We start from the raw sequence: 12,182 nt of genomic DNA, 5'->3' as shown, positions 1-12,182 counted from the left end.
TTCACGTTTCTTGAGTTTATGAGGAGCTCTGGTGTGAGTGGAAAATGCCCTCACCTGGCTTTTCTTGCAGCTCAGGCTGAGTCTTAAGGCTGGAGCCACATGAACCTTGTGCCGCAGCTGCGTGCTTCTGTGGGTTCTGGACACTCTGGATCTTTCCTACTTCTCTGCTGCAGTTGTAATTTCTTATACTCCTCACTTTTTAGTAGAAGAGTGTATTTTGCTGGGTTTATTTTTGGCTTTTTCTCCCCTAGACTGCTTTGGCATGGTTCCTACACTGCCTTCTTAACCGGAAGTTATTTTCTCCTATTCTAAAGATTGCCTCTTTGCTCTGTTCACAGTGTTTTTTGTTGTACAAAAGCTTTGTAATTTCATGAGCCCTCAGTGGTTGATTAGTGGTTTTATTTCCTGAGCAACTTGTCTTATATTCAGAAAGTCATTGCCTGTGCCAATATGTTGAAGGGTTTCCCCTACTTTTTCCTCTAGCAGTTTCCAGTGTTACAGGTCTACTGTTAAGTGTTTGATCCATTTGGACTTAATTCTTTTATTTTATTTTCTTTTATTTATTTATTTGCAAGCAGAGAGAGAAAGAATATAGACAGAGGGAGAATGGGCACGCCAGGGCCTCTAGCCACTGCAAACTCCAGATGCATGCACCCCCTTGTACATTTGGCTTATGTGGGTACTGAGGAATTGAACCTAGGTCCTTTGGCTTTACAGGCAAGTGCCTTAACCACTAAGCCATCTCTCCAGCCCTAGACTTACTTCTTGTGCATGGAGAGAGAGAAGGATCTATTTTCATCCTTCAATATATACTCAGTTTTCCCAGAACCGTTTGTTGAAGAGGCTGTCTTTTTTTTTCAATAAGTATTTTTGTCATGTTTTTCCAAGATCAGGTAGCTATAGCTGCCTGGGCTTAAATCTGAGTCCTCTATTCTGTCCCATTGATCTACTTATCTGTTTTTGTGCCAATACCATGTTGGTTTTGTAACTATGGCTCTGTAATATAGGTTAAAATCAGGTATGGTGATAGGTACCACCAGCCTTATTTTTGTTGCTCAAAATTATTTTGGATATTTGGGGTTTTTTGTTTTTTGAGGTAAGATCTCACTCTAGCCTAGGCTGACCTGCAGTACATTCTGTAGTCTCAGGCTGGCCTCAAACTCATGGCGACCCTCCTACCACTGCCTCTTGAGTGCTGGGATTAAAGGCATGTGTCACCACACTCGGATTATATTTGAATTTTTATTTGTACACATGCACAAATGTACCTAACCATATTTCCTCCAGAAACAACCACCAGATATACCATGTTGTTGTTGTTGGTTTTGGTTTTTTGAGGTAGGGTCTTACTGTAGCCCAAGCTGACCTGGAACCCGAAGTCCAAGACTGGCCTTGAACTCACAGCAATCATCCTACTTCTGTTCCCAAGTGCTGGGACTAAAGGCATGCATCAGCCAGGTGTGGTGGCACACACCTTTAATTGTAGCACTCAGGTAGCAGAGTTAAGTGGACTGCCCTGAGTTTGAGGCCACCCTGAGACTACATAGTTAATTCCAGGTCAGCCTGGGCCAGAGTGAGGACCTACCTTGATAAGCCAAAAATAAAAATAAAGGCATGCAACAGCACACCCAGCTCACAGATGTCCCACTTTTTGTGTCTAGTTTATGAGTGGTTTGGGAATTTAACTTGGGCTGGCAGAGGTTGCAAGTAAGTGCCCTTGATTGTTGTTATCTTCCTAGCTATTTTTCCTCCTTCTTTGAGACAGGGTCTCTTGTTGAAAATGAATGTTACTTTGCATCTGGCTTTATGTAGGTGTTGGGGCTTCAAGCTTGGGTTGGCAGGCTTTGTAAGCAAGTACCTTTAACCACAAAGCCATCTCTTCAACCACATTTTCTTCAAAACCCCTTTGTTTATTTATTTTTAATATATTTTTTTTATTTATTAGACAGAGTGAGAGTGAGAATGGGCACGCCAGGGCCTCTAGCCACTGCAAGCGAACTCCATATTCATGCACCACCATGTGCATTTGGTTTATTTGGGACCTGGAGAATCAAACCAGGGTCCTTAGGCTTCTCAGGCATGTGCCTTAACAGCTAAGCCATCTCTCCAGCCCATTGTTTTGTTTTCTTAAATAGTTCTCCTCTGAGCTGGAACTCACTGGCCTCAAACTTGTGGCAATCTTCTTGCTTCTGCCTTCCAAGTACCAGGGCTGTAGGCATGAGCCACCACCATTCCTGGTTTGCTGTGGGCTCTTCTGTCCCCCCCCCCATAGGGTCTCAATCTAACTCAGGGTGATACAGAGCTCAGAATTCACTCTCTAGTCTCAGGCTGGCCTCAAATGCCCATTGAGGGTGGGAGTAAAAGTTATATAGAACATTGGGTAATTATTTTGTTGTTAGCATTTAAATCTTGGTGCTTTGAGTGGTATGTGTGTTTGACTGCTTTGTGATGTTGGAGATCAGACTGAGGGCCTTGTGCATATTAGGCAAGCACTCTACTAACTGAGCCACATCCTCAGCCCTAAGATTGTGTTTTGATGTGCTCAATCTACATAGTTGTTTATTATCCTACACCTCTTAGACATCTGTCTGGTAAATGACAGTTGTGCCCCACTCCATGACAGCAAAATATGCCCTTACAGATAATCAAAATGTTGATTTCACATTAAAGAACTGTTGTGCTGACAGAGAATCTTCCTTTGCATGTGACTTTTGTTTCTTCTTTGGAAGAGCCTACCTGGATGTGGACATCACCCTGTCCTCAGAAGCTTTCCACAATTACATGAATGCAGCAATGGTACATGTCAACAGGGCACTAAAACTCATTATTCGTCTCTTTCTGGTGGAAGACTTGGTTGACTCCTTAAAGGTTAGTTGTTTCTGCACCTTTTGGTGGAAAGATTGAACACCACCAGAGATTGAATTGTGATTAAGGGAAAAAATGATGCATAGGATATGATCAGACAAAAACCAACATGTGGGTTGGAGAGATGGCTTAGGGGTTAAGGGGCTTGCCTGTAAAGCCAAAGGATCCCGGTTCAATTCTCCAGGACCCACATAAGCCAGATGCACAAGGGGGCGCATGTATCTGGAGTTAGTTTGCAGTGGCTGGAGGCCCTGGCGCGCCCATATTCTCTCTCTCTCTCTCTCTCTCTCTGCCTTTTTCTGTCTCTCAAATAAAATATATTAAATTTTTTTTAATCCAACATGTGCTGTCTCTGTCTACCTGTGAAAATGGAAATAGGTCTCAATAGAGAAAGCTGTGACCACCCACTGGAGAAGAGACAGCAGAACAGTGGTAACCAACTTAGACCAGTACAGTTATTAGTGTGTCTTTGGACCCAAGAGATCCACAAATGCAAAATTATCTGTGTCATATATCATTGTTTATACAGACCTACTTAGCTGGAAAGGAATGGTACCGGTTAACTTGAATTTTGCATTACCATTGCACCTGCTTAATCTTCTGGCATTGACCTTCACAGCTGGCTGTCTTCATGTGGCTGATGACCTATGTTGGTGCTGTTTTTAATGGAATCACCCTTCTGATTCTTGGTAAGGTGGCAAGGGAAGTATGTCTAAATTCCTTAAAGTGGTTTGTAACCTATAATCCTAGCTATTTACGAAGCTAAAACAGGAGGATGTTCAAAGCCAAGCCACCCAGAGTGGCTCACAGCTATAATCCCAGCACTGGGGAGACTGAGGTAGGAGTGAATTTAAAGCCAGCCTGAGGCTAAAGTGAGAGCAAACCTCACAAGAACAGAGAGATGGAGGGAGGAGAAAAGGAGAGAGAGAGGAAGTGGAGATAGAAAAAGAAAACAAGTAAGTTCAAAACCAGTCTGGCAACTTCAAATATAAAGTAGAAAAATGGCTGGAAAGTCAGGCAAGGTGATACAGACCTATAATCTCAGCATTTGAGAGGGTTAAAAGAATTAAAAGACACTGCCACCCTTATATACACAGTAAGTTTGAGGCCAGCCTGGGCTACATGAGACCCTGTCTCAACAAAACAAAACTGCTAAAAACTGATGAGGGTATAGCTCAGGAGTGGGGTGCTTGCCTAAAGAGAATGAATGCCTAGCATTGACCCTGTTACCATTCCTCATGGCCCAGTCTATAATATCTACAGTCTATGCACTAGATATTGGCAGAACCTGAGTTTGTGGTTACAGGCTCATCAAAGGATCTCACTTCTCACTTAGAAATTTCAAAAATGCCGGAAGTAGCCGGGCATGATGGCACACACCTTGAATCCAAACACTCAGGAGGCAGATGTAGGAGGATTGCCATGAATTCAAGGCCACCCTGAGACTACCTAGTGAATTCCAGGTCAACCTGAACTAGAGTGAGACCCTACCTCCAAAAAAAAAAAAAAAAAAGTGCTGGGAGTCAAGGAATATTGTTTAGATTTGGTTTGAATATGGTGATCTTAGCTGGGCAATGATGGTGCACTCAGGATCCCAGCACTCAGTAGTCAGAGATAGGAGGATAGCCATGAGTTCAAGACCACTCTAAGATTACATAGTGAATTTCAAGCTACCCTGGGCTAGAGCGAGACCCTACCTTGAAAAGCCAATAAATAATAATAAATAAATAGAGGGATATTAAAGAAACCTTTTTATAATTGAGAAATTGGTAACAGTAATACAAAGAAAGCCTGATTGTTTTGCTTTTACAGTACCTTAAAAATTAGTTCTCTTATCTGATTTTCCTTAGGAATTCTAGCTAGTACTTCTCTTTCTTTGTTTTTGTTTTTTCATGGTAGGGTCTCGCTCTAGACCAGGCTGACCTGAAATTCACTATGTAGTCTCAAGGTGGCCTTGAACTCAGGGCAGTCCTCCCAGATATGCCTCCCAGGTGTACTTCTCCCCAGTAGTACTTCTCATTTTGAGGAAAATCTGTTTCTGTACTTCATGAGGAAACATACATGTTACTTGAGTCTTGAGACTGTGACTGTATCACATTTGCACTACTTTCCATATCTTTTGATTCTCTCTTACAGCTGAGCTACTTGTCTTCAGCGTCCCAATTGTCTATGAGAAGTATAAGGTAGGCATTTGTCCCTGGACAGATATGGTGGTTAATGTATGTTTGGTTTTAGTTCAAGACAAATGTTTATGAGAAACTGGAGACCTAGGAAAAATGTGTGACAAAAAGACTTTTTAAAAAAAAATTGTTTTGTTTTTATTTATTTGAGAGTGATGGAAAGACAGAGAGAGAAAGAATGGGTACATTAAGGCCTCCAGCAACTGCAAACGAACTCCAGATACATGTGCCACCTTGGGTATCTGGCTTACATGGGTCTGGGGAATCCAACCTTGAACTGGGGTCCTTAAGCTTCACAGGCAAGCCCTTAACCACTAAGCAATCTCTCCAGCTCCCAAAAAGACTTTTTAAGTCTTTTTGCATTTTGTTTTTCTAAAAAAGCAGATAGAGAATGGGCATGCCTGGGCCTTCAGCCACTGCCAGATGAACTCCAGAAGCATGTACCATCTTGTGCATCTGGCTTTACATGAGTCCTGAGGAAATGAACCTGGGTCCTTTACCTTTACAAGCTAGTGCCTCAACTACTAAGCCATCTCTCTAGCCCTGTTCTTTTGAGTTTTCATCACAAGGGTGAATCATCTATTTCTAAAAAAAGTAAGTTGAAAAAGTGAATAAAAGCTGAGGGGGCTGGAGAGATGGCTTAGCGGTTAAGCACTTGCCTGTGAAGCCTAAGGACCCTGGTTCTAGGCTCGATTCCCCAGGACCCACATTAGCCAGATGCACAAGGGGGCGCACACATCTGGAGTTTGTTTGCTGTGGCGGGAGGCCCTGGCGTGCCCATTCTCTTTCTTTCTCTCTCTGTCACTCTCAAATAAATAAAAAGTAACAACAACAACAAAAAATTTTTTTTAGAGCTGAATATCTAAACATAAAACTTTGCACTTATTTTTTCTTATTTTTTTGAGGTAGGGTTTTGCTCTATCCCAGGCTGACCGGGAATAAACTATGTAGTCTCAGGATGTCCTTCAACTCATGTTGTTCCTCCTGCCTCTGGCTCCCCTTTATAAAAAAAAACAAGAACAAAAACAAAACTCCAGATGCAAGAGCTACTTTGTTCATCTGGCTTTACATGGGTACTGAGGAATCAAACCCAGGCCATCAGGTTTTGCAAGTAAGTGCCTTTAACTGCTGAGCCATCTCCTCAGACCATGTACTTTTAAATGTTTTATTTATTTATTTATTTATTTTATTTGACAGAAAGAGAGGGAAGGGAGAGGGAGGGGAGAGAGACAGACAGACAGACACTGGGCGCACCAGGACTCCAGCCACTGCATACAAACTCCAGGTGCATGCAGCCCCTTGTGCATCTGGCTAATGTGGGTCCTGGGGAATTGAACCTGGGTCCTTTGGCTTTACAGATAAACGCCTTAACTGCTAAGCCTTCCCTCCAGCCCTAAATATCTTATTTTCATTTATTTATTTGACAGAGAAAGAGGGAAAGAGAGAGAATGGGCCCACCAGGGCCTCCAGCCACTACAGATGAACTCCAGACGTGTGTGCCCCCTTGTGCAGCTGGCTAACGTGGGTCCTGGGGAATCGAACCTAGGTCCTTTGGCTTTGCAGGCAAATGCCTTAACTGCTAAGCCATCCCTCCAGCCCACCCATATACTTTTTTTTTTTTTTTTGAGGTAGAGTCTCGTTCTAGCTCAGGCTGACCTGGAATTCACTATGTCGTCTCAGGGTGGCCTCAAACTCAAGGCAATCCTTCTACCTCTGCCTCCCAAGTGCTGGGATTAAAGGCATGCACCACCACGCCCAGCTTTTTTTGTTTGTTTGTTTTGTTTTTGTTTTTCAAGGTAGGGTCTCACTCTAGCCCAGGCTGACCTGAAATTCACTATGTAGTCTCAGCGTGGCCTCGAACTCATGGTGATCCACCTACCTCTGCCTCCCGAGTGCTGAGATTAAAGGCATATGCCACTACACCTGGCCCAGCTTTTAAAAACAAAAAACAAAACAAACCATATTTATTTGAGAGAGAAAAAGAGGGAGGGAGGGAGAGAGAGACTGAGAGAGAGAGAGAGGGAATGGGTGCACCAAGGCATCCAGCCACTGCAGAGGAACTCCAGATGCATACAACCCCTGGTGCCTCTGGCTCAAGTGGGCCCTGGAAAATCAGACCAGTATCCTTTGGCTTTTCAGGTAAATGCCTTAACTGCTAAGCCATATCACCAGCCCCTGCCCGTGTACTTTTAAAAAATATTTTTATTTATTTAGTTAGTTAAGAGGCTGAAAAAAAAAAAAAACCAGACAGACAGAGTAAGTATGGGTGTGCAAGGGACATTTTATGCATCTGGCTTTACATGGATACTGGAGATCCAAACCTGTACTGTCAAGTTTTGTAAGCAAGCATCTTCAACCACTGAGCCATCTGTCTGCATTGTAGGATAGTGTGTATAGAGTATACTAGATGCTGGAAGGTCATTTAGTGTGGAATAAACTGTCCATTAGCAGACTTTTGGCTTTTTGAGAGAGAGAGAGAATACTAATAGAGGTTGCCGGTACAAAAGATGAGTGATTTTTACTTTAACAAAGTATGGCATAAATTAAAATCAAAAGTTTGTGAAGCACTGTTTAGTGGGGTTTTTATGTTTGTTTGTGAACAGAGAGAGTGTGAATAAAAAATATGGGTGCCTTTAACCACTGAGCCATCTCCCCAGTCCCAAGCTTACTTTTTATCTTGGTGAAACAATGAGTTTATTGAACTTTATTTCTTTTGTTTGTTTGTTTTTCAAGCTAGAGTCTCACTCTAGTTCAGGCTGACCTGGAATTTGCTATGTACTCTCCGGGTGGCCTCAAACTTATGGCAATCTTCCTACTTCTGCCTCCTGAGTGCTAGGAATAAAGGTGTGCACCACCATGCCTGGCTCTATTGAGCTTTCTGACAGAGCATGGGCAAGGGTTGTTTTTTGTTTTGGTTTGGTTTGGTTTTTCGAGGTAGGGTCTCACTGTAGCCCAGGCTGACCTGTAATTCACTGTGGAGTCTCAGGGTGGCCTCAAACTCATGGCAATCCTCCTACCTCTGCCTCCTGAGTGCTGGGATTAAAGGCATGTGCCACCAGCCCAGCTGGGCGAGGGGTTATTTATAGGAGTGTGGAGACCCCCAAAGCAGCCACTTTGAAAGGTCTCATCCCAACATGGGTAATAACTTTCCTATGGCCAGATAGGTAGTGCTCTCCATTCCTCATCTTTATCCTCTTATTTACTCTCCCCCTGGGGCCACATCAATGCATACAGCTGGCTCAGGATTTGCCTGAGATCTCAAGAGATCTATCTTACCTTCCCCTCTCCTATGGGGGAACATCAACAGCTCAATATGAAGTCTTTTGTGTGCAGAATATTGGGCCATGATGTCACAACAGTTACTTATCCTTAGCAGCTTGCTTGGCCATGAATCTCCATTACAATAATAATTGTATCTTTCTAAAGATGGTTAATAAATTTTAAAGCATTATACCTTTGTAGAAACAAAATAAATGTATTAATATTATCATTGAGTTAAGACATGAGGACTGGAAAAATGGTTCAGAGGTTAAAGATACTTGTTTGCAAAACCTGAAGGCCCAGGTTCAATTCCTTAGTACCAGCATAGAGCTGGATACACAAACTGGTGCATTCATCTGGTTCAAAGATATAATTTAGTTGGGCATGGTGGCCCATACCTTTAATCCCAACACTTGGGAGGTTGAAGTAGGAGGATCACTGTGAGTATGAGGCCACACTGAGACTACATAGTGAATGACATAATTTAAAAAATGATTGCAGGGCTGGAGAGATGGCTTAGCGGTTAAGCACTTGCCTGTGAAGCCTAAGGACCCTGGTTCGAGGCTCAGTTCCCCAGGTCCCACGTTAGCCAGATGCACAGGGGGTGCACGCGTCTGGAGTTCATTTGCAGAGGCTGGAAGCCCTGGCGCGCCCATTCGCTCTCTCTCCCTCTATCTGTCTTTCTCTCTGTGTCTGTCGCTCTCAAATAAATAAATAAAAATTAAAAAAAAAATGATTGCACATGTTACAAACAAGATATTTACTATCGGCCGAGCATGGTAGTGCAGGCCTTTAATCCCAGCACTCGGGAGGCAGAAGTAGGAGGATCACTGAGAGTTCATGGCCACCATGAGACTACATAGTGAATTCCAGGTCAGCCTGGGCTAGAGTGAGACTCTACCTCAAAAAAACAAACAAAAAAATAAAAGGTAATCAAATATATTTTAATTAACCTGCCTGTGGGCAGTTTTTTTAATGCCTTTAGGAAAACTGTATATTTCCTAACTGAGTCTTTCCTTTCTAAAAGACCCAGATTGATCACTATGTTGGCATCGTTCGAGATCAGACCAAGTCAGTTATTGAAAAGTAAGTATGATTTCATTTCCCATGTGCTCCACTTTCCCTTGCCCTTGTTTTTTGTCTCCTTTATAAAATGTTAATGTCAAATGTAAATAATTTTAGCCCTGAAAAACCCTTGACTAATAATAGCTGATGCTATCACAAATTATTTCAGTTACTTTGGTTGGTTGTGTTTGTTTTTTGGATTTTGTTAGTGGTGGGTGTTTTTGGTATGTGTGTATATATTTTTAATATTTATTTGAGAAACAAAGGCAAATAAAGAATGTGTGGGCCAGGGCCTCTAGTCACTGCAAATGAACTCCAGACACATGTGCCACCTTGTACATCTAGATTATGTGGGTACTGGGGAATCAATCTTGGATCCTTTGGCTTTGCCAACAAGCTTCTTAACCACTAAGCCATCTCTCCAGACCTGGTCTTTTTATTTTATTTTTTTTAAGGCATGATCTCACCCTAAAGCCAGGCATGGTGGCACACGCCTTTAATCTTAGCACTTGGAAAGCAGAGGTAGGAGGATCGCCGTGAGTTCAAGGCCATTCTGAGACTATATAGTAAATTTCAGGTCAGCCTAGACTAGAGTGAGACCCTACCTCAAAAAATCAAAAAGAAAAAAATAAATATGTGTGTGCTTCACTTATTTATTTGCCCACATGTGTGTATGCATGCACACATTCATCATAGCTTCTTTCTGCTGCAAATGAACACCAGACAGATGCACCACTTTTTGCTCCTGAGTATGGGGATTAAGGGCGTGTGCCACCACCCTCAGCTCTGGCATGATTTTTGTGTTTCTTCCAGGTTTATCAAGAAGAAACTGAATTAGGCTAGCAGTATAAATCAGTGATAATACACACAATTGCCTACCATGTACAAGGCCCTGACTTACGTCCCAGCAAAAGAAAAAACTGACCAGAAACTGGGGATTTGACTCAATGGAAAGACACTTACCTAACAAATCGTAAAACCCTCAGTTCAGTCCTCAGCACTAAAAGCTGGGAAATCATAAAAAGGACCTTGACTACATCTAGGTAGAGCTGGCTTCCTGCCAGAATCTCCACTTAGTTGTTTAGTTTTTTATTTTTATTTTTATTTGTTTTTCAAGGTTGGGTCTCACACTGGCCCAGGCTGACCTGCAATTTACTATGTACTCTCAGGGTGACCGCGAACTGACTGTAATCTTCCTACCTCTGCCTCCCAAGTGCTGGGATTAAAGGCATGTACTACCATGCCTGGCTTAGTTGTTTACATTTTAATATACACATGAACACTATCACCAGTTGGACAGTTAGCACAATGTATGCCTGGTTGCTGCTCACTGCTCTTGAGTAGTGAACATAGTTATAGCTCACTTGGAGACCCCATGTCTTTACCAGTGTTAGTTGGCTGGCATGGGTGATCTGCTGTGAGATGTCACATTTGTAGAGAGTAGCCTTACATCACTGAAGGTTTGAGTATCCTTCTACAAAATAAAAGACAGCTTTGGTGTCCTCTGAGTGGCCAGGAACTATCGCCAGATCCTATAGTCATAATCAAGAACCTAACAGCCTGTGTCCTTTTCACATGTTTTCCTCATCCTGACTTCAAGTTGGTTTTGTTGTTTTTGCACTAGTGGGAGACCAGGCACTCTTTTTTCTTGTACGTTATGAAACCAGAAAAATGGGCTCTCACACTGCCAATATGTAGAGCAATAGCAGCCTCTGTGCCAGTACCTTCAGTGAAGGACCAAGGTTCCTGCCAACAAAGAGGAGCAATCCAACATTGGGGTGGGTGGCAATCTTTGTGAAGCCCTCAGGCTCATTCCAGGCAGATAATAGATCTGGCTCAGCCCGTTGTTGCAGTTACCTTCACATTGCTGGGACAAACATCTAACCAGAAGCAGTTTATGGATAAAAGGGTTTACTTCACTTACAGAATCCAGGGGAAAACTATCAATGGCAGAAAAAGCTGGCTCACTTCCCTAGATTGTTACAGAGAGACACCACCAAACAGCCAACAAACATAAACAGCCAGAGCTCAGGCTGCTTCTGAACACACCTTAGGGCTGGACTTAAGATCTGGTCCCCAGTGATACACTCTCCAGCAGTCTGCTGGAGAACTAACCTAATTTGCAAGCTTAATCAAAAGTACTTCAGGGCTGGAGAAATGGCTTAGCTTTAAGGCGCTTGCCTGCAAAGCCAAAGGACCCAGGTTCAATTGCCAAAGACCCACATAAGCCAGATGCACGGGGTGGCACATACATCTGGAGTTCATTTGCAGTGGCTAGAGGCCCTGGCGTGCCCATTCTCTCTCTCAAATAAAATAAAATTTAAAAGGAAATATTTCAGGGGGCTGGATAGATGTCTTAGCAGTTAGGCACTTGTCTGTAAAGCCTAAGGGACCCAGGTTCAACTTCCCCCATGCCCAGTTAAACCTGATGTACATGGTGGCACATGTGTTCGGAGTTCATTTACAGTGGCTCGAGGCCCTAGCACACCCATTATCTCCCTTCTCTCCCTCTCATAAATAACTGTGGTTTTGTTTGTTTGTTGTTTTTTGAGGTAGGGTGTCAGACTATAGCCCAGGCTGACCTGGAATTCACTGTGTAGTCTCAGGGTGGCCTTGAACTCATGGTGCTCCAACTACCTCTGCCTCCTGAATGCGGGGATTAAAGGCATACACTACCACGCCTGGCATAAAATATTTTTTTAAAAAGATTTAAGGGCTGGTGAGATGGCTTAGTGATTAAGGCACTTGCCAGCAAAAGCCAAAGGACCCAGGTTCAATTCCCCACTACCCATGTAAGCCAACTGCTCAAGG

At 43.0% G+C, this 12,182-nt stretch overlaps 1 protein-coding gene across 1 annotated transcript in view; it reads left to right on the top strand.

Annotated features, from left to right (window-relative positions):
* Rtn3 (reticulon 3) overlaps nucleotides 1-12,182 on the top strand; it is a 78,922-nt gene that overhangs the window by 64,343 nt on the left and 2,397 nt on the right. The window contains exons 3-6 of the mRNA XM_004656578.2: nucleotides 2,730-2,868; nucleotides 3,485-3,554; nucleotides 5,002-5,048; nucleotides 9,334-9,392. Coding sequence (XP_004656635.1) covers nucleotides 2,730-2,868; nucleotides 3,485-3,554; nucleotides 5,002-5,048; nucleotides 9,334-9,392 — 315 coding nt within the window. The remainder of the gene's footprint in view (nucleotides 1-2,729; nucleotides 2,869-3,484; nucleotides 3,555-5,001; nucleotides 5,049-9,333; nucleotides 9,393-12,182) is intronic.

The sequence above is a fragment of the Jaculus jaculus genome, chromosome 1 (assembly GCF_020740685.1).
Source record: "Jaculus jaculus isolate mJacJac1 chromosome 1, mJacJac1.mat.Y.cur, whole genome shotgun sequence".
NCBI lineage: Eukaryota > Metazoa > Chordata > Mammalia > Rodentia > Dipodidae > Jaculus > Jaculus jaculus.
Note: the sequence above shows the minus strand (reverse complement) of the source record. Positions and strands in the feature narration are given on the sequence as shown.